This window comes from Solanum dulcamara, chromosome 11, assembly GCF_947179165.1.
Source record: "Solanum dulcamara chromosome 11, daSolDulc1.2, whole genome shotgun sequence".
In the NCBI taxonomy this organism is placed as follows: domain Eukaryota; kingdom Viridiplantae; phylum Streptophyta; class Magnoliopsida; order Solanales; family Solanaceae; genus Solanum; species Solanum dulcamara.
Window position 1 is genome coordinate 27,179,151 of NC_077247.1, and position 21,947 is coordinate 27,201,097.

Consider the following 21,947-nt stretch of genomic DNA (forward strand, 5'->3'; position numbering starts at 1 on the left):
TTGCATTTTGAAGTAGTGACCATAGCCTTCTCCTAATTTGCTTATAGGCATAATACATAAAGAAACACTTAAATTTAGCTCCAGCTAACAAGTAAGCACTTCAATTGTGAGAGTGCACATTTAGACACTTCAACTTGGCACAGACAGTCTCAATGTGTTGTTGACAATACCACCTTCATACAATACAAAGAATACAAGTGACACAGTGGAGACATGTGGAGGCGTCTAAATATGCATACTCAAATTTAGAGTGCTTATTTGCCAACTGAGAACAAGTTTGAGTGTCTATTTATATAATATCTTGCTTATATACGAGAAAGATGATAAAATAAATATACTTTATTCTGAAAAGAATTTACATAGTTCTCCCTGTAATTTTTCACTTTATTCCCCTCTTAAGATAATGAAGAAAAAGTGAGGAGATCTATTTGCTCCTTTCCGTTTCTGAGTTTCTTTTGCATTTTGTTTAACAAAAAAAAATGAACAATTTTTTTCTTACCCCATTTCCTCAGCAAACTCCAAATAAAGACGGAAATGATCACTTAGAACTTATAATATCACCAAGAATTTCTGAGGTCAAAGCTACATTCATTTATCATAGATACAAACGATGCTTTACAAATTGTAATATACATAAAGATTTTCATGTTTTCCCGGAATATATATAATGCCACTCATTAATATTGGACAATGTTGTTTCACAGTCTAAAAGAGATCACTGTCCCCTCTCGGAATAATCCAGAATGAACAGAGTATCCTATACTCCTAAAAGAAACTCTCGTGTGGATATCGAGAAAGAAGGGATACCATGCCATCACTTGGATTGCTGATTTTGTGCTGGATGAGCGTGTGGTCTTGTTGGACAGGCAGCAGCCATGGAACGTAAGCGTCTGGCAATTTCAGTGAAAGATGGGCGGATGGGAGGATCTGGAGCCCAACACTGTTCCATGAGCATTCTCCACTCAGTGTCACAGAAGCTTGGCACAGGCGGTCTCAAGGTGTTGTTGACAATACCACCTGCATATAATACAAAGGATTCAAGACTGCATTAATTTCCAAAGTGGGATATTGCATGAGAATGAAGAGTGGAACACAATGAAAAAAAGCAAAGAGAGAATTAAACGGAATAAAGAAGTGGGGTGGAGGGGAGTCGTGTTCTATTCTAGATTCCATCAATCAATCAACTACACTTCAATTCCCAACATAGTTGAGCTCAGCTATCAAAATCCTCTATATATATTTGCTCTATTCGAGCCCATTCACACCAATACCATATAATTTGTCTTTCCGGCCCATTTCAATTCTCAATTCCACATACCAAGTATTTTTCTTGTATGTTCAAGCTGCACCTGACACTCTTTAAGTAGTTTACTAAATAAAAGATAAGCAGGAATAGGAACTAGCACTGAAAATAGTTGAACCATATCGAGCTTCAATGTCTTTTATTAATATTGGCACTTATGGAATGCCCTTGCAGATATAGTATAACATCAATTAACATCTTAGTGGCTTTAGAAGACCCATTGATCATTAATTTCTAGATATTGATTATTATTATTTTTTGTAAGAATGTAGCTGCTTCAGAAATCAGAGGATAAAACTGAAGCGCATATATTGACTTAATATGTCTGTGTTTTCACTTTCCAGTGAAAAAGCAACCTTCTGTTCCTTACTTCTAGGATGGACTCTAACACTCCGGCCTCAATCCTTCATTAAGCCAGCACTTAGCAGGAAACATAGGATATAACAAGTAACTTCTTGTCAGATGCAGACAGCAATGGCAGCACACACTGCAATGGGCAATATCAAGAGAAAAACGTTGGAAGGGATAGAGTAAAATAAACCTATAATTGCTCCATAATGCATATTTGCATAAGGTTCTTCGCCAGTGAGGATTTCCCAGAGCACAATCCCAAAGGAAAAGACATCGACCTGCAAAATTCAAAATTGTTACTATGAAAGGCAACTAGGCAGCAAGGATTAAAATTATTTCATGATTCATTCTATCTTAAAGTGAAACTCCTGCTGATGATATGGTGAAACAACATTTCAAAGGGAAACTAGAAGTGTTGCAAGAAAATGCAGAAGCTATATTTCAAAGGGAAACTAGAAGTGTTGCAAGAAAATGCAGAAGCTATATTTCAAAGGGAAACTAGAAGTGTTGCAAGAAAATGCAGAAGCTATTGAACACAAAAGTTTAGGCGCAAAACTAATGAACAAGAGAAACCACATAATGCAAGAATTACATGGGTTTTGTACTTGTAGATATTTAAAGCCAGGCCTTTTTAGGGCGCTGATAAATATCATATGTCCATTTCCAAAAACAAAAAGAGAGACCACATAATTCATCGGATTTTTGAAGTTGGCAAGAATTTTATAACAGCATGTTGAGTTGATAAGCATTAAGTACCGATATCCCCCACATGAAGTGAAAAAAATGACATCTAAAATAGACTATAAGTTCCGCGTTCACATTAGAAGAGTTTAACATAAAAATAGGAATTGAAAGCTTACCTTCTCAGAAACCTTATTACTACCACCATTCAATAGCTCTGGAGCCATCCATGGAAGCGTTCCCCTGACACCACCAGTAACCAAGGTATTTCTCTTAATTTTTGACAGTCCAAAATCAGCCACCTACACAGAACACAATTTCCATTAGCTTTCGACTGATCCCTACATGGTATCTTTGTTGTCCTTTACTTGATGAAGATTTAACTGTCATAATAAACGTCTACCAAGTATGATGAGTGGTTATCAAAGTGACTGAAGAAGCTATTTACAGTTTGGGATAAGGAACTCCGTTTATGCATTATTAAGTTAGTAATCCAGAAAGGAGTAAAAAGCCAACCTTAGATATAGAAAGCATGCACCAATTACAAAAATCACACACTATTAGGTATGAGTCTTTTTGTGGTATTCCACTTGTTGCTTGATTTTGGTCTACAGATGAAATTCTTAATGATGGATTGTTATATCATGAATTCTGGCAATAATAGCTCAAACCATGGCAGGATTAACCGCATTTTATATGTTTTGGATGTACTACTTTCGAAGGGTATTACTAATATATTGGTTAATACGCTGATTATGATCATCAGACTTGTATGCTATAGAATTTCAAATCAAAACCAGCACATTCTTGCAAATGAAGAATCCATTGAAAAAACTCAAAAGCAGCACATTCTTGAAGGTCACCTTACAAATAGGTCGAGAAGGATCCTTTAAGTTAACAAGCAAATTGTCACATTTTAGATCAAAATGCACAATATTCTTCGAGTGCAAATATTCCATTCCAAATGCAGCATCCATTGCAATTATGAGCCTCTTCCGACGATCAAGGTGTCTGGACAGTTCAAGTAGGGAGAACGTAATACGTTTTCATGAGAAAAAGAGAAAACAAAAATAATAGTTTAAGAAGTGTACTATCCAGTATTATCACACCTGTCCTTGCAAAGTAAAACATGTCTAAGAGAACCATTCACCATGAATTCTGCTACTGTGGCAAGAGTCCCTCCTGGCCCATCTTGCACTACACCATAAAATGCCACCACATTGGGATGATGAAGTTTTGAAAGAATTTCAGCTTCACGCCAAAACTCCACAGTCTGGAAATAGTTCCCAAGTTTTGTCACGAAATAGCTAGTGCAAAGAAAGCGGAAACATGACCAATGTATGTACTTAAAAGCTTAGTTACCAGTTACAGATGTATTCTTTACCAAAAAAAATGTATGTATTCAAAAGCTTCTATAAGTTTTTCTTTTTACAAAATTCTAGATTGCAATGAAGCTCTCTACCTGTCTCTTTCTAAACTGCGACAAAAGCCATTTCAAGTATGTATATAGTAACTTGGAATGATATAAAGTATCAATTAGGTGTACAATTTATGCTTAATCTCATAAACCAAGAGTTGAAATGAAAATACTTCACAGACTCTACCAAGATATAGACAGTGCAAACCAGTGTTATCAAAGGTGAAAAGCACAAAAAAGCTCCAACGTCCATTGGAGCTTTAAGCGCAAAGTGCAAATAAAGTGAGGGCTTTAATGGAAAAAGGCGCAAAGGGAGAAAAATATAAATATATATATGTTTCGTCCAAGACTAATAATTATAAACATGGATGACAAATTTACGAAGAAAGAAATTGGAAAAAGATTAAGATAAAATGAAATATCAATTCTTTAGTGTCACCTCTTCAGAAGAGGCTCATTGGCAAGGAAAAATATGCCTTAGAACCTTGATGATGACACTGAAGTGCACATAAAGCGAGGCGAAGCGTTCAACACGTTTTGAGCCTCGCTTCAGGGCTTAAGCGCGCTTTAAGTGAGCCTTTGACAACACTGGTGCAAACTACATGGTTTTTCTCCCGAGAGCAACGCAACATTGTTTTCGGGGATTTTTGAGGCATGATCTACACCATCATTACTGAAGTGTTTGAGTGGTGGAAAGTCATGGGTATAGCCGGCGTTGGCTGACCTATACATGAATATTTTGGGGGTTTTGGGCAAAGGGATTGCCTCATCATTTCCTCAACTAGGGATGATTGGACTGATATTTTATAACTTTTTACCTTCTTTTCAGTTTAATCTTTACAATTGCAGTTTGAGATGAGACTCACCAATCTCTCCTGCTCTGATGACCGACCTGTGAAACAGCTTTTTTTAATTCTCTTGATGGCAACGTCAGTCCCTTTCCATTTTCCATGATATACGGTCCCAAATGTTCCAGAACCCAATTCCTTTAACTCTTCAAGATCTTCATCACTGATAATCTATAATGGAATGAAAGCAAGTTAACAACAAGATTGACAGAAAGAATTGCTGCAAATACCCATTTAAGCCCTAATTAATAGAAGAGATTTTTAATTGACTATAATGAATGTACTTCATCCAAAAAAAAAAAAGTGACTATAATGAATGTATGAGAAAAAAAGACTAATAAAATGTAGGAAACACTCTATATATACAATCCAGATGCAGAAACAAAAAGCAATAAGAATGACAAGTCCTATCCTCCCCAACCAACCTCCCCACCTCCCACAGCACACATATTCAAAATGAGAAAACAATCTGCTACTTCTGAAGGCCTTCTCATATGAGATATCATTTTGATGGCCTCTGAAGATCGCTGGCTCCTTTATTTTCTTGGGATGCTTATGAAGTTTGCAATTTTCTGAGTTATGTTTCCTCAACCTTCCTTCAAAGAGACCTCTGATGTGATAATTACTAATTTATTGTTCCTTTGTACAGCAATACAACTGATGTACCTACCATGTTCGTTGTATTTAAGAGTGCAAAAGAAAGTGGTCCTTCACTTTCCACCAATTTACTGCCGTTCTTTGTTATTTGGAAACCGTCTTAAATACATATACTACTCACTGCCAAAGGCTAATAGTTACCTGCTTCATTAAACCTCTGCTATGTTCGACCCAGTCAAACCATATTTCTGCCCCCGAGTTGTTTCTTGTAATATAATAGAACTTTTTTTTTAATTGGATGTCATAGGACTTAAAATCAGCATTGTAATAGATCCTCCTTTCACCCATGATGTAAAATAATGGAACCTTAAAATGATTCTGGTCAAAACTACCGGAATATCCCCCTGAGTAGTAGATCCAGTTGAGTTTAAAGACTAAAGAAGGTCAGTCTCGGGAAAAGTGCCTGAGAGCAATTTTTTTTTCAGAAACTCAGCGTTAAGAAAGGTTGATCTACTATAAGTAAATAATTAATGGAGTAGCATCATTCGTCTCCTCACTTCCTTCCAAGTACTTCTTTCCAAAAGTAGCCTTAGTTCTCTTTCTAATTATCAGGCATCTTTCATAACATATCCAACCAGCAATAAAAATACATATTTCATTGTGAAACCAAAGATATAAACAATTTACTAGCTAAAGTCCACAGTACCTGCAAGGAGCTGGGATCAAAGTCTCCAAGCGAGAGAATGGAAAGCGGAAAGCCAGCATTCTGAGCTCCTTGGTTCTCATCCTTCATGTTACATAAAAGGATTTACTTCTCCATATTAGCACGTTACTGGAAAATACAACAATTTCAAATTGAAGCAAAATAATGCTGCAAGAAATTGAACTACTAAAAAATACCTGATAACCCGATTCAGGTACTTTGGAACTAAATTCAACATCATACTGCATACTTTGAACATCAGTGGTTTGAGAAGGGTTGTACTCTGAAGGCAAATCAATGGTGTCTGGGACAACAATTTCAGGTGATGGTTGCTGGAACTCAGCTTCAATATTGAGTTGAGCGTCCATATGATCTATCATTGGTCCATCACCCTTGAAAGGAGGATAGCCATAATCCATAGACACCCCATCATCAACAGTTGCACAGGTAGAAGACAGACTAAGATGATCCTGATCCATCAAAGAGACATTTCTTCTAACAAAATCACCTTGAGCTATCTTTTGAAAAAAGGACCAGTGCTTTGGTTCATGGTTCTCCATATTCAAGCTCAAACCAGTTCCATCAGTGTGTAGTGGGGCAGGTGCTGGTGAGGCATCCATGAGCTTGGCTTTGGAAAATATATCAGCGAGAAAATCACGGGGAAAGCGGTCATTAATGTCAAAAAGTATGCTTCCATGCTCAAGTGTGCCAACAGCAACAGGGGGTCTCCCTGTGGAAACTGCTGCTCCAACCTGACACTCTTTCTCAGGCAAAGAGTGTATTTGCGCTGCTTCTTTATTTCCCTCGGCTCTATTTGCAGATGCATCACCCCAATGAAGCTCTGTCTGCCCGGAAGCAGACGCAGCCTGGATATTATTGCTTAATATAGGTTCACCTAGTCCAGATTTCACTTTCTCTGCATAAGTTGCAGCTTTCAGCTCAGGCTTATAGTTTGCTTCAGAAACTTCTCCACCATCTTTGGTATAAACTTCTCTGGCACTAACACTTAACTCTTGAGATTCCTGAAGTTTTACCCCTTTATCTGCAGTAGCATGCTGATTAGCAGACAAAGATCTTCCAGAAGGTATAAAATGCTCAGTCTGGGGAGCCACATTCCCATCGTTCAATTTATTAACTGATTCTATGATCTTCTGTGAGCCTTCAGAATATGCATGGGTCATTATGAACTGCGAGGCAGCAGAATCATCAGATTTGGATAAACGATTGAGGCCAGGCTGTTCCCTGGGTATCCATTCAGAGCGAAAAGTCCGTGGAGGAAATGATGATTGTTCGTAGCGAATGTCATGTGGGTTTGCCCCCGAGTCTCCATAGCCAGAATTTGATGTTCTACCAGATCCAGAGAAGCCATCTTCAGTGAACCTGTCAAGTTTTTCTTCCTGAACAGCTTCGGGAGACGCTGAACTCAGCACTTGCTCCTGACTCTTGTCATTAGTTTTAGATTGTATAACATCATTTCCAGCAACTGCCACAGCAGTGAAGTTTGGTAATTCAACTCTAGAAACGTGACTTGAGGCGGAATCATTCAGTGGGTTTGAGGAAACAACTTTTTTGCATTCCAAAGGCCACATTTTTTCAGGCTCATTTATTTTCTGGAAAGAGCTCTCTATCTTTATATTTCCCTCCTCAGGCACTTCCTTCTCTCGAGGTTTTGCTTTATTAAGTTCAAACATTTCCCGGGGATAGTTATCTCTTTTCAGATTCACTACTGTAGCATGTGTTTCTTGGTCATTCATATGTGAGCTCTGGTAAGACTGCTCGGGATCCACGCCTCCTTTCCAATTCACATAACCATGGCCCGAACTTACAAGAACGTTATTTGTAAGTTGTGAAGAGTTGGGTGGATGATAACCATGGTTATACTGCACTTGCATAGATGGAAGAACAAGGTTTTTGCCACCTACACCTGGAAAGTTGTCAACTGGTATGGAAGAGGGTAAAGGTTGCCATTCAGCACCACCATGATGTACAGATTGACCCAAGTATCCTAGTTGATTGGAGTCAAAAGTGTGTGATGAAATTGATACCCCTTCATGAGAAGATTGACTTGTTAGAGGCATGCCAATGACTGGATCAGAAGTATCAGCCCCTGCTACATGTCTAGCAACTTGACCATTCTCCCCAGCAATTGTTGCACTCAGAAACTCATCCAGGTTTTTGTCTGAAGTGCTTGCCAGAGCAATGGAGTTTTTTCTTGAACCAAAGTCCATGCTATTGACAGCAATAACATACTGCATTTCTGAATCTCCTTCAATATTCTCCAGACCAACCAGAGAATCGTCCAAGTCACTGTAAGAAAAGAGAAATATCCTCAACTTTTGTGATCCATCACCTTCTAATACATTACATTCCTCTATCATATTTTGCAAGTCTTCATCACAAGAAACTGACACTAATCCATCAAGATCCTCGCCAGGAAGCTGATATTTTATTGTGTGACAATTGTTAAATATAGTCAACATCTTTTGCCTGAATTCCTCCCATGAAACATCATTTCTTAAACGGACGAGATGCGTATCACCTCCAATATATCTAAGTTTCCCATCACTTGGACGAGGCATAATTCTACCACCAAAACTGCAGAGGAACTTCAACTTTGTTAATGTACTAGATCTAGAAGACATATAGCTTTGAATTCCATGGATGTTGTTATTTCTTGATACGGCTCTAGTTTCAGTGTGCTCAGATTGGTGGTTGCTTATCCCTTCATTTACAGAAGTAGACCTCTCGTGATGTTGAACTAGAGTGTTCCCAACTGAGGTGATCATGGCGATATCTGATCCACTTTCAGAACCTGTATGCGATATTCCACGTCTGTCCTTCATGTCCATACAAGAAGTTGCACCAGCAGTCCCCCCAGAAGCATGAGGAATGAGGTTCTGCTTTGGGTTAACTCTTTCACGCATGAATTCCAGAGCAAACTCCTCACCAGTCTGAATGGAATAGTTCATTACAGGTCTAGCTCTGACTGGTATAGTGAAATCAGGTGGTCTTATGTCTGTATTGATAGAACTGGATGCATCCTGGAAAAATCTCTGGTTTGAAGAACCAATGACCTCTGTTGTAGTGTCTATAGAACTATAACGAGCTTGTTCAAAGTTATTTTGCTGTCCCGTCATTCCTACTCCAAAATCCCTATCCATTGTAAACAATCCTTAACATTCACATCATAAGGAGACTTAATATTCATGAAACAGAAACCAAGTAAGCACTTTCAATCGCACCGGCACACTTTATTCTCAGTAGGATGTTTTAAAAAGAAATGAGTAATAACTGATTTTATTTAGATTTTTGTAGGTGAACATTGATCGAGCAGTTAGATAGCAGAAGACCCTTGTCAATGGGACAGATGTGCTTTAGCTGATCTTTATTTTTAGTTATCCTAACTGAGAACTTCTAATGGTGTACCTTGATCTTTCCTTTTTTAGGTAAAAGTTGATCCTTGCAAAGAGCTACAACCTGCACAATGCACACAAACATTTAGTCAATCATCAGAATATTATTAACCAGATAAAGTTAAGGCTTGACATGTTACATGTCCTAAGCAAGGTAACGCACATTAAGATATCGTTCAAAATATATCTACCTTCCTAAAACTCAACCTCAAGGTCAAAACTTTATTGCATTCCATATAAATGTCTTCAAAAAGAGTCACGTCACATAATCCAGCTTGTATCAAGACAAGTTAAAAATACTCTAAGAGAAGCATCAAATACAAACCAAGGAGAGAATACATAAGAATTAATGAACTATATTCTTAATTGATGATAAAAAAAAAAGGGTCAAGATACACATGTTCATTTATGGTGGGTGCAAACATCTTGTGCTGATAAAATATTTCCGCCCAAAAATCATCATGAATTTTAGTTCTCTCTCAAAAAGGAGTTATCATTTGCCTATCATGATCGACTAGATGAAGAGTATATAGCTGACATTGTAAAATAACATATCAGCCACACTTTTCTGGACCCTTTGTTCTAACAAGCTGGATTTCAACTCCTAGCAGGAGACAATACACTTGATGACCAAGAAAACTCTCTGGAGAAGAAGTTTTAAAGAGCATTCAATCCAATGTGGCCTTTCATTCCCTTCTTTTACTTTCCTCACTCTTATAACCTTCACAACAAGTAATTCCATTTGTTTAATGATTACTAAAGTTTGAAAGAATAATCTTTGAAGAAAGTAAAAAGGAGGTCTCGTTAGTGTCTTTCTATAATGCTGAGCTATAAAATCTTTAGCACAAGATTTACTTCCATCAACACTTTCAGGTTATTTATTATGAGGTAAGCCAAATCAAAACCTTTGCAAGCTCATTTCAACTCAACTGTGTAAGACTTAACATCAAGGTCCGCCTCAAACTCAATAAAACAATTATTATGCACTAAAATAAGTAAGTCCGAGTAGAGAAGAACAATAATGTAAGTTTCATGTAAACGATCTCAACCAGTTCAACATTGACACCGACGTAGTTGATTAAATGATCAAGCTCCGCAATAAGATGCTCAAAAATCAACAACAGATATCCGAAACCCAAATTTTCAGTTGAATCAAGCCAAAAATAAAAATAAATCCAAACTTCAAATTTCAAACCAAAAAGAAAATTATTCTCAACCAAATGAAATTGCGACAAAACAGTATACCGTAATAGATGGAAGTTGTCACCGCAAACATCCGTGGACCCTAGATTAAATCGCCGGCGCCGGAGCAGAAGTGAGCAGCGGAGGAAGCAAATCGGCGTACGGAACTGAAAGATATTGGGACATCTCTACACTTCTGCCATAGTTAAAAAGAGTCAAATGTCGACTTGTTAGTGGTATGGGGACTGATGAACAATTTCCTAAAGTACGCTTAATGAATGGTACTTTTTGCCTTAGATCTAGTACGTTTTGGACAAAACTATTCTTTTGGAGGGGTGTTTACTGAGTAAAAATGGATTCAGAGAAAAAAACAAATTAAATAGCCAATTTTTATTGGGTTATTTCAAATATATATAATAATGTAATTAATTTATAATTAATTAAATTTTATTTACATAAAAAATAGTCAAAAATCATAGAAAATATACATTAATCATAAAATATAGTTTATCAAAAGTCATAAAAAATATACACTGAATATATAATATAATTTATCTACATATATGTTATACATTGACTAGACATTATTATGCACTCAAAAAGTTGAATATAGTTTAACTATACATAACGCTTTCGTTATTTGCGTTATTCGTTATTTGCTTTTTCATTACTTCTTTCACGACGAGAGAACCGCGTCCGCATCAGTCGAAGTGGTGGTTAATGTTCTTTAAATTAATCATAAAATATAGTTTATCAAAAGTCATAAAAAATATACACTGAATATATAATATAATTTATCTACATATATGTTATACATTGACTATACATTATTATGCACTCAAAAAGTTGAATATAGTTTAACTATACATAACGCTTTCGTTATTTGCGTTATTCGTTATTTGCTTTTTCATAACGCTTTGAACTTCTTAGTCTTATTTGATCTCTTTTTATGCTTCTTTTGAGCCAAGGGTTTCTCGGAAACAGCGGTCCTACCTTGATAGGAGTAAGGTCTGCGTACACTTTACCCTCCCCAGACCCCACGTTGTGGGATTTCACTTGTTGTTGTTGTTGCTGTTGTATACATAAAATATATACTAACTATTTAATCTCGATCAATTCAAAATCACCCCGCAACAATCCCAAATTTTAATAAATACAACCAAGATATTTTCTTCCTCAAAAACCTTCCACATAATCCCTGTAGATTCTTCATACCACAATTTGTGTATATATTTATAACAAGAAAAGACCAAATGTTAAAGGTGGAAAACTACTTTTCCGGCAAAGAAAAGGTTAGCCCACTAAAAAAATAAGGCAAAATAGAGAATTTTGAGATTTTCTTTACAGGGGTGGTTCCCCTCTCTTGAGCCAATGATTTTTTCACAAAAGAAGCATCAACAACCCTTGGATTCATGTTTTCCTCAAAATTATTGGATCATTGAACATGAAAAACATACATACACACTAGTACTACTATATTCCTCAACTTTCCACTTCAACATCTATGGCTTTTTATTTCTATTTTTTTCCCATCTCTATTACTCTGTGCATGTTGGTTAATTTTTTCAAACGATAAACAACAAATTTTCGAGCCAAAGAAAATAATTAATCAAGATCGAAAAATTGAAGTAACAAAGTACAATATTTGATTTCAAAATGAAGTGGATGTTACAATCTCTATAATAATTCTCTGATTCTTCAAATAATATGGAATATGTTGAACTTGAATTTGATTTAGATTCAAAGGTTTGAATAGCTTGATCTTGAATCTTCGTCTTCAAACTTGGATTTGAATTATTCGTCAAGAACACTTGTATGATTATGACGAATTATAAATATGAACAAGTATCTTGATTTTGAATGTCTTGTTATTTGCCTTTATTTTTAATCTTGATCTTGAACTTGAATTTGATTGCTTGAACTTTGTAGCTTTGTAGAGAATCTGCGGCCTTTGATCCATGAGTTGTCTTCTTACTTCTTATTCTTCAAAACTCCCCCTTCTGAGAATAATGAGAACCCATATTTATAGTTATAGAGAGTGATATGCCTGTGTGATTTGATTGGTCGATTTGAACTGACCAATCAGATTTCTTTGGTGAAGAACTTTAATTTGGTTCGTCAGAACATGTCACATATACATGTGACATTATTCTAGTGGCTCATTTAATTTGACTAGAATTGCCACATAACTTTGACATGTGACATGATTTTAGTGATTTTTTTAATTTGACTTGGATTGCCACCTAATTTTAGCACATAGCATGATTCTAGTGGTGTAAGACCCCAAAAAATATGGAAGGTCCTAAACCAAGGATCAAAGGATGAATTCTCAGAAAGTACAGAAAATTGGCACCAGGAGCTGATCACGGAAGCCATCACGGGCCGTGGTAAGCACTATGGACCGTGGTAAAGATTCAGAGGCTCAGACCTACAGGGATGGGACCACGATGAGTACCACAGATTGTGGTGAGCACCACGGGCCGTGAAGCCCTCCGTGGTGACCCCTCCCCAAGGCCCTCAAGAAACTTCCCAAGCCAAGGCCACAGACGACCACCACGAATCGTGGAACCCTCCACGGATCGTGGTGTGTTTCCATGGTGGTTACTCTGTAGGCCTCCTACAGGGCTTGCATCACAGCGACATTCCACGAGCCGACATTCCCTTCACAAACCGTGAAGGTGTTTTGTGGTGAAACTTCGGAGACTTCCCCTACATGCTTTTCCAAAGTATTTTCCAAGTTCCTTACTACGGGACCCCATTACGGACGGTGGTGAGCACCACTGACCGTGAAGGGTTCTCGTGAATCCTACTCCGACCAGATTTTAAAAAGGGACATTTTGATCTTTTTCTGCATTTTAAATCTAAATGGTGTCATTTTGAGGGCTGAATTCTCTCATCTAAAGACCCTAAACCCTTCCAAGACCTCATTCTTCATACTTAGACTCAAAACCCTCAAATCCTCTCTTCTTAAACTCTCCCAAGAACTTCAAGGCAAGCTAGGGTTTCTTCCGAGGCATCTTCAAGTCTCCTTTCCTCCTCAAAACTTTCATAGGAATTTTATTTCCCCAAGGTAATTGAGTTTCATCCATGGGTCCTTCCACCCATGGAGCCCAAAAATTTTTGAACTTAATATTTCAAATTCTAAATGATGAATTCTTATGGACTTTTACATGATGACTCTAAATGTATAGATTTTGATATATTTGAAGTTTATTTACTTATATTGATATATATTGACTTTCAATTTCATGAAATGAATGATTTGCTAGGGTGCATATTTGAAGGCTTGAAGGTGGCTTTAAAGTGTATATGGTGGGTTATTTTAAGAGGTGTAATTTGATGCATTTTCCATCACTCTCACGTATGAAAGAATTCTTCAAATGCATTTGAAGATCTCATGAAATGAATCCACCTAATTTTTATTATGTTAAAGTAAAGTTGAAATGAAAAATTGACTCCAAATGAAAGTTTATGATAAATGTGTATGTTAAAGGAGTCTTATTAAATGTTTGAATGATGATGAAAAGGCGTCTTAGCCAAAGAAAGGATTCAATGTGAAAGGACAATTTTCACATCTTTGAATCAAATGAAAGGTTTTAATGAGCTAATCCACCGAATGATGATTTGATGTCTAAAGTTATATAAATGCTTATGTTATTATGATGTTTAAACGTTATTCCGTGGGATTAACCTAGAATTGAGTGTAGCATGTAGATGGTGACTCGACCTAAAGGGTCCTTAAGTAAAGTCTCATGTTGCATTAACTATGCGCTAACATAGGAGCCCTTGTAGGCTTTTAGGCTAGTGGATATTCCATGATTAGCCATTAAAGTTAAAGTTTAAAAAATGATTAAAGTTAATGGAGTTCTACCCGCAAGTAATCTCCCTGTGCCAACGCAGGGGGTTATGTTGGATTTCATATAATAGCTCGTATGGTCTTAAATGTCGGTTACGATCATCTTCCCACAAAATGAATGATTTAAGGTTACTTATGATGATTTCTCATGCATGCATTCACTTATGTATATTGCTTATAAAGGTCTCTTATGTTTTTTATTGTATAGCATACTCACATACTTAATACATTCAAAGTACTAACGCATATTTTTGCCTACATGATATCACCATGTAGGGACCGACGTTGCTCCACACTCTCCTCCCCGTGGCTAAGTTAGATTGTTAAAGGCTACCACTATTTGGTGAGTTTCCATGTTTCGGGAACAACACTCCTACCTATCCAGCTTATGTCATGTATAGACTATTAAGTTATTTTTGGTACTTTTGACTTATATCTTGAGGGTGAGCTAGGGACATGTCTTAGCCCCCACCAAGTCCTTAAAGTAGAAGATATTGTTGGACAAAATGTTTGAATGTTTGAGATGACTTTGGCTCTTATTCTATGTGAAATTCCTTAGTCTCGTTATCCCTTATATTTCCGCTTGGTATTGAATATCAATACCAATAAAAAATTTAATGAATGCTAAGAGGCTTGGGTGAGATACTTTCGGGTGGCTCATTCGTCGTGTCACATTTAGGCTCTAGGCTTGGGTCGTGACAAGTGGCTTATTTAATTTGACTTTGCCACATAACTTTGATACGTGACATGATTTTAGTGGCTTATTTAATTTGACTTAGATTGTCACATAACTTCGGCACATGACATAATTTTAGTGGCTCATTTATTTGACTTGAATTGTCACATTGTTTGGACCATTTTCTTGAATTTAATATAGTCTCAAATTAATTTACGGATTTAAATTCAATAATTTTAATGTTTACAAATATCCTCTACTTCAAGGCTAATCAAGACACAAAGAATTATAGTTTCGAGACTAGGCTCGAAGTACCCATAAAATGCAAAAGAAATTAGAATATTATCATTATTAATTCTAATTTCCAAGTAATACATTTTTTTCACGTGAATGTTTTGAAGATATCACATAATTATACTTGATTTGCAAGTTAATTTTGCGTCTGGTGTATTTATTATTATTTTTTTCAAATATTTTTACATATTTGTCATGCGTGAAAAATAAATAATTATACAATGATCCTTAAATTGAGGAAACTTCAACCACTGGAAGAATCTTCCAATTAATTCAATTTTAAATTGGACTAAAAAAATTTTTAGTCCAACTAAAATTGAAAATATCTCACTTATCAAGTCTTTGAGTTTGTATGTGATAATGATACTAATTTTCTATGCCTTTAAAAGGAGTATAATTTGATGTAAACCTACCTTCAATTTAGTAGAGTTCAATTTCTTTTTCCACAAAGCAAGTGTTTTTTGTTTTTCATGGAGTGAAGATTTAAGGTGATGTCATCTTCCTCTTGATTATACTTAGATGTACTATTTTTTAAATTTCAAGGGGTCAAACTCCCCCCCCCCCACCCTCCGAAGTGTGGTTTAAAAATCAAACTCTCCCCCCCCCCCAAAAAAAAAAAAAAAAAACTTTCAACAATAATTATTTTCCCCATTTATCCTAATTAATTTTTCAAAATGCCTATTTTACCCTTTGTATTATCAACCTTTGTATTTTTTTTTACTTCTTTAAAATCATGAGTTTTTAATTTTTTATTCTAGGTAACAAATTTTCTATTAAAAATAAAAATTATTTTTTTTCTATTCGAAAAAACTAAAATAAAAAAATCCTAATTGAACATATAAATTATTGACGTTCTATAATGAAATAAATGAGTAGAGTAAAAAGTGAATATTTTAATAATAATTAAAACTCTAATGTATACTATTTATCTTTCTTAATCTAAGTATTTATAGATTTTTATTTAAGCACATTAAAATTATAAGTAGAATAATTTTTTTTATCAATTTGTCATTAAAATTTATGTTATTATTTATGATTATTATTTTAATACTACATGCATTTAATATGTTCATGTATATAAATGCATGTTTCAATTCTCATTCTTAAATGTTTGAATAGATAAACGATTTTTGTTTGTCAATAATGAAGTATTTTTTAAATTAAAAAATAAAAAATTACTTACAATACAAATAGAGTATTATTTTTGAAATATATTTAAAAGCTATTATATTACCTATTATTTTTATTTGTATAAATAGGTGATAGAAGATAGAAAATCAAGGGCAAAATAGATATTTCATGGGGTAAATGGGGGGAAATGATTATTATTGAAAGTTGGGGGAGTTTGATTTTTTAAACCAAATTTTTTTTTGGGGGGGGGGGGGAGTGATGAGCATGTGACAATGAATTCTAAGAGCATGTACAAGAGCTTTATGATTGCATTTATATCCTTTGTCCTTTTGTTCTTTTGTCTTTTTGTGCAACTCTATTATTATAAAAATAAGATCACATGAAAAAATTATTTTCACTACATATTGAATTAGCTTTGTTCTCTGCATATTTGGTTATCCTTGATATTTTTCAAAGACCACCTCATATGTGCCTTGAATTGTTTCTTTTTTTTGAGCAATTGCAAGATATGAGCCACTTTATCCCTTTCTTATTCCAAAAATATTTAACTTATCAAATATTGAATTTGTTTTGGATTAGGATACTAATTTTTCTTTTGCCACTCTATAAATAACAGCTTATCATATTGAGCGTTCATTAAAATTCTTGATTGTGGAGAATTTTCTCAATTACTTATTTGTTTAGCTAGCACACGAATTTAAGAGAGAAGCTCAATCTATTTTTGACAACCAAGATATCAAGGTAAATATTATTATCAACCAAATAATATCAACCAAGTAAAATGGTTGTCCACTTAAAATGGTGGATAGTCCATTTACTTTTTAAGTGGGTAAAATGCCCATTAATATTTTCCTCCACTTGTAAATATGGCTATAAATATAGCCTTAAACTTCAATGTAAAAACACACAAACACATAAAAGAAAGAATTACTATTACTCTCTCTATATTACTACTCTCTCTATTAATACTTTCTATATACATATTCTCTTGTTCTTCTTCCTTTATAAAATTATCAAGTTAGTTAATTTATAACACGTTATCAGCACGAAGCTCTAATTTTTCAGAAAATTAACTTCTATATCAGGTATATCTACTAAAGAAATTTAATTTTTAAGTTATCTTTGTTACTTTCAAATTAATTTTCATCATGTCAAACTTGTCAAAATTGGAATTTGTGGCACTTGATATTTCTGGTAAAAATTATTTGTCATGGGTACTTGATGCTGAAATTCACCTTACCGCTAAGGGTCTTGGTGATGCTATAGTTGAAGGAAATACAGCATCAAGTCAGGATAAAGCAAAGGCTATGATTTTCCTTCGTCATCATCTAGATGAAAGCCTAAAAATGGAATACTTGACAGTGAAAGATCCACTTGAATTGTGGAAAGACTTAAAAGGGAGGTATGACCACCTCAGGGCAACGGTATTGCCAAGGGCTCGTTATGAGTGGATGCACTTACGGTTTCAAGATTTTAAAACCGTAATTGAGTATAATTCTGCTGTATTTAGAATAACTTCCCAATTAAAATTATGTGGGGAAAATATAAATGACGAGGACATGTTAGAAAAGACACTAACTACTTTTCATGCCTCTAATGTAATATTACAGCAGCAATACCGTGAAAAGGGTTTTAAAAAATACTCTGAATTGATATCATGTCTTCTGGTGGCTGAACAACATAATGCCCTTTTAATGAAAAATCATGAAGCCCGTCCCACTGGAACTGCTCCGTTACCGGAGGCAAATATGGTAAAAGCACATGGCCAGTCTGAAAGAAGACATAATAAATATCAAGGTCATAATAATGTGCGTGGGCGTGGCAATGGCAGAGGACGATATAATAATCGTCGTGGTGGTGGTCAACATAAAAGGGAGAACAATATCAGTTCTCAAAATGGCCCTTCAAAAAGTAACTGTCATCGTTGTGGCATGAAAGACCACTGGAAAAATGAATGTCGGACGCCTGAGCATTTTGTAAGACTTTATCAAAATTCTTTTAAAAGAAAGGCAAATAGAGGTGGTGCCTCTTCTTCTAATGCTCGGATAGAGTCACACTTGGCGTTCGAAAATAATGTTGAGGCAAGGCCTTTGAATAATGATAATATTGAAACAAATCTGGCCTTAAGGGATGATGATTTTAATGACCTCAATGATATTACTCATTTGGAGGTTGAAGATTTTTTTAAGGATCTTAATTGATGTTTAATTTCATGTTTTTCAATATGTTATCATGTATTTCGAATTATTGTATTTTTATGTTTATGTATTTGAAGAAAAAAAAATAATAATCAAGGTCACATTTTTATGATAATTGTATATTGTTTATTACATTGTGCTATTTTACAATGTTGTAATTAATTACTATTAGTGTGCTATTATTTAATCTTAATATCATATTGTTACTAAAAATAATATTCGCCTTATTTAATGTCATTATACTAACTGTTTATTCTTGTTAATGTTTTAGACATTAATAATATATAATGATTGTATTATTTTTGTCAATAAACAAATTATCTATACATGATGAATAATATTATATTAACGTTTTATAATATTTTATATTTGTTTTTAATACTTGTGTATAATATTTATTTAAGGTTAATAAGTATACAATTCCATAAACTAAATTATTGTAACATTCATCATAATTGAATCATATAATTTTTTAAATTCTAAATTACCATAATTTAACTTTTAAAAAAAAAAAGGACTTATGTTTTTCTAGCAAAATTGTTACTTATTTTATTTCTTACAATGCATTTTTATTTTATGAAGATAAATAAATTTATCAGTCTTCAATTGGATTCAAGATGAATAATGGAGATATGTGCATTTTGGATAGTGCCACAACTCATACGATATTAAAAGAAAAGAAATATTTTTGTCATTTGATTATGAAAAAGGACTATGTCAATACAATATCTGGTAGTACAAAATTAATTGAAGGCTCTGGAAAAGCAATCTTATTACTACCTGGAGGAACGATATTGGTAATTGATAATGCATTATATTGTAGTAAGTCTCAAAGAAACTTATTAAGTTTCAAGGTTATTCGCCAAAATGGCTATCATATTGAGACTGCAAATGAAGGAAAGGTTGAATACCTTTATATTACTACAATAAATATGGAGAAGAAAATTGTGCACGAAAAATTACTTGCACTTTCTTCTGGGTTGTACCATACAAATATTGGTACTGTTGAATCACATGCCATTGTAAACAAAAGGTTTACTGATTCTGATGATTTTATCATTTGGCATGACCGGTTGGGCCATCCCGGTTATAATATGATGCGCAGAATTATTGAGAATTCACATGGGCATACTTTGAAGAATCAGAAAATTCTTCAATCTAAGGAATTCTATTGTGTTGCTTGTTCCCAAGGAAAACTGATTATCAAACCATCAGCAACTAAGGTTGGGATTGAATCCCCTGCGTTTCTAGAACGTATACAGGGTGATATATGTGGGCCAATTCACCCTTCATGTGGACCATTTAAATATTATATGATCTTGATAGATGCATCTACAAGATGGTCACATGTGTGCTTATTATCAACTCGCAACATGGCTTTTGCGAGATTGTTAGCTCAAATTATAAGGTTAAGAGCACAATTTCCAGATTATGCAATAAAGACAATTCGTCTTGATAATGCTGGTGAATTCACATCTCAATCATTTAAATGATTATTGTATGTTGATTGGAATAAAAGTTGAGCATCCGGTCGCTCATGTACATACACAAAATGGTCTAGCGGAATCATTGATTAAACGCCTCCAATGGATAGCTAGACCATTGCTAATGAGGACAAAACTTCCTATTTCAGTATGGGGGCATGCTATTTTGCATGCAGCAGCACTTGTGCGCGTAAGGCCAACAAATTATCATGAATTTTCCCTATTACAGTTGGCGTTTGGAAGGGAGCCAAATATATCCCATCTTAGAATATTTGGGTGTGCGGTATATGTCCCAATTGCTCCACCACATCGCACAAAGATGGGTCCCCAAAGAAGGTTGGGAATATATGTTGGGTATGAATCTCCTTCTATTATAAAGTATCTGGAACCTATGACTGGAGATTTATTTACGACAAGATTCGCTGATTGTCATTTTGATGAATCAGTATACCCAACATTAGGGGGAGAACATAAGCAGATGAAAAATGAGATAGATTGGAATTCATTGTCACTATCTCATTTAGATCCTCGAACAAATCAATGTGAGCAAGAAGTTCAAAAGATGATTTATTTGCAGAATATTGCAAATCAACTGCCGGATGCATTTACTAACCTTCCACGGGTTACTAAATCGCATATCCCAGCTGCTAATGCTCAAGTTCGAGTTGATGTCCCGGTAGGACAACTTGTTCAGGCAAATGAGTCTAGACCACGCTTAAAACGTGGAAGACCATTTGGTTCCAAAGATAAAAATCCTCGGAAAAGGAAAGGAATAAATGATCAAGAAGATCATAATTTGGAGGCGAGTGCTCAAGAAGAGCCCAGAGACACAACAAATGGTGATACCACCGAGGAGGTCCAAGTACCTAAAAATAACGAGAATGAAGAAATCTCAATAAGTTATGTCTCGACAGGAAAACGGTGGAGCCGAAATAATATTGTGGTCGATAATATTTTTGCTTATAATGTTGTCATTGAAATAATGCAACAAGATAAGGATCTTGAACCAAAATTTGTCGATGAATGCAGACAGAGAAATGATTGGCCAAGATGGAAGGATGCAATTCAAGTAGAGTTAACTTCACTTGAAAAACGTGAAGTTTTCGGATCAATAGTTCGAACACCTGAAGGTGTCAAGCCAGTAGGGCACAAATGGGTTTTTGTGCGTAAACGAAATGAAAAGGGTGAAGTCGTAAGATATAAAGCACGACTTGTAGCCCAAGGTTTTTCGCAAAGACCTGGCATTGACTATATGGAAACATATTCCCCTGTGGTGGATGCAATTACTTTCAGGTATCTAATGAATTTGGCAGTTCATGAAAAGCTTGAAATGCAGTTAATGGACGTGGTCACTGCCTATTTATATGGCTCATTGGACCACGACATTTTTATGAAAATTCCCGAAGGGTTCAAAGTGCCTGAAGCATACAAGGATTCTCGAGAAAATTGCTCAATAAAACTTCAAAAATCCTTGTACGGGTTGAAACAATCAGGGCGAATGTGGTACAATCGTCTTAGCGAATATTTGCTAAAAGAAGGATATAAAAATGATCCAATTTGCCCTTGTGTATTTATGAGAAGGTCTGGATCTGAATTTGTCATAATAGCAGTATATGTTGATGATTTAAATATTATTGGAACTCCAGAAGAACTTTCAAAGGCAGTAAAATGCCTGAAAAAGGAGTTTGAAATGAAAGACCTTGGAAAGACAAAATTTTGTCTTGGTCTACAAATTGAACATTTTACAAATGGGATATTTGTCCATCAGTCAACATATACTGAAAATATTTTAAAGAGATTTTATATGGATAAA

At 35.0% G+C, this 21,947-nt stretch overlaps 1 protein-coding gene across 2 annotated transcripts; it reads right to left on the reverse strand.

The window, feature by feature from the left end:
* Window positions 1–525: 525 nt before the first annotated feature.
* Window positions 526–10,742, reverse strand: LOC129874577 (uncharacterized). Of its 2 annotated transcripts, XM_055949881.1 has the most exons (10): window positions 10,559–10,742; window positions 9,327–9,377; window positions 6,098–9,053; window positions 5,904–5,984; window positions 4,619–4,771; window positions 3,445–3,608; window positions 3,199–3,346; window positions 2,515–2,637; window positions 1,845–1,932; window positions 526–1,017 (listed from the first exon to the last, which is right to left on the reverse strand). In XM_055949881.1, the coding sequence occupies exons 3-10, from the start codon at window positions 9,035–9,037 to the stop codon at window positions 815–817; spliced, it is 3,900 nt and encodes a 1,299-aa protein (XP_055805856.1). In that variant the 5' UTR covers window positions 9,038–9,053; window positions 9,327–9,377; window positions 10,559–10,742; the 3' UTR covers window positions 526–814. The 2 variants fall into 2 exon arrangements, with proteins under 2 accessions (XP_055805856.1, XP_055805855.1); XM_055949880.1 differs by lacking the exons at window positions 9,327–9,377; window positions 10,559–10,742 and having other exon boundaries at window positions 6,098–9,320.
* Between the last annotated feature and the right edge of the window lie 11,205 nt (window positions 10,743–21,947).

Coding starts and splice junctions, on each gene's coding strand:
- LOC129874577 (XM_055949880.1), bottom strand. CDS start 9,061: ATGGATAGGGATTTTGGAGTAGGAATGACGGGACAGCAAAATAACTTT. Junction 2,638..3,198: donor CTTCTCGACCTATTTGTAAG/GTGACCTTCAAG, acceptor TGTTCTGTGTAG/GTGGCTGATTTTGGACTGTC. Junction 1,933..2,514: donor GTAATAAGGTTTCTGAGAAG/GTAAGCTTTCAA, acceptor TGAATTTTGCAG/GTCGATGTCTTTTCCTTTGG.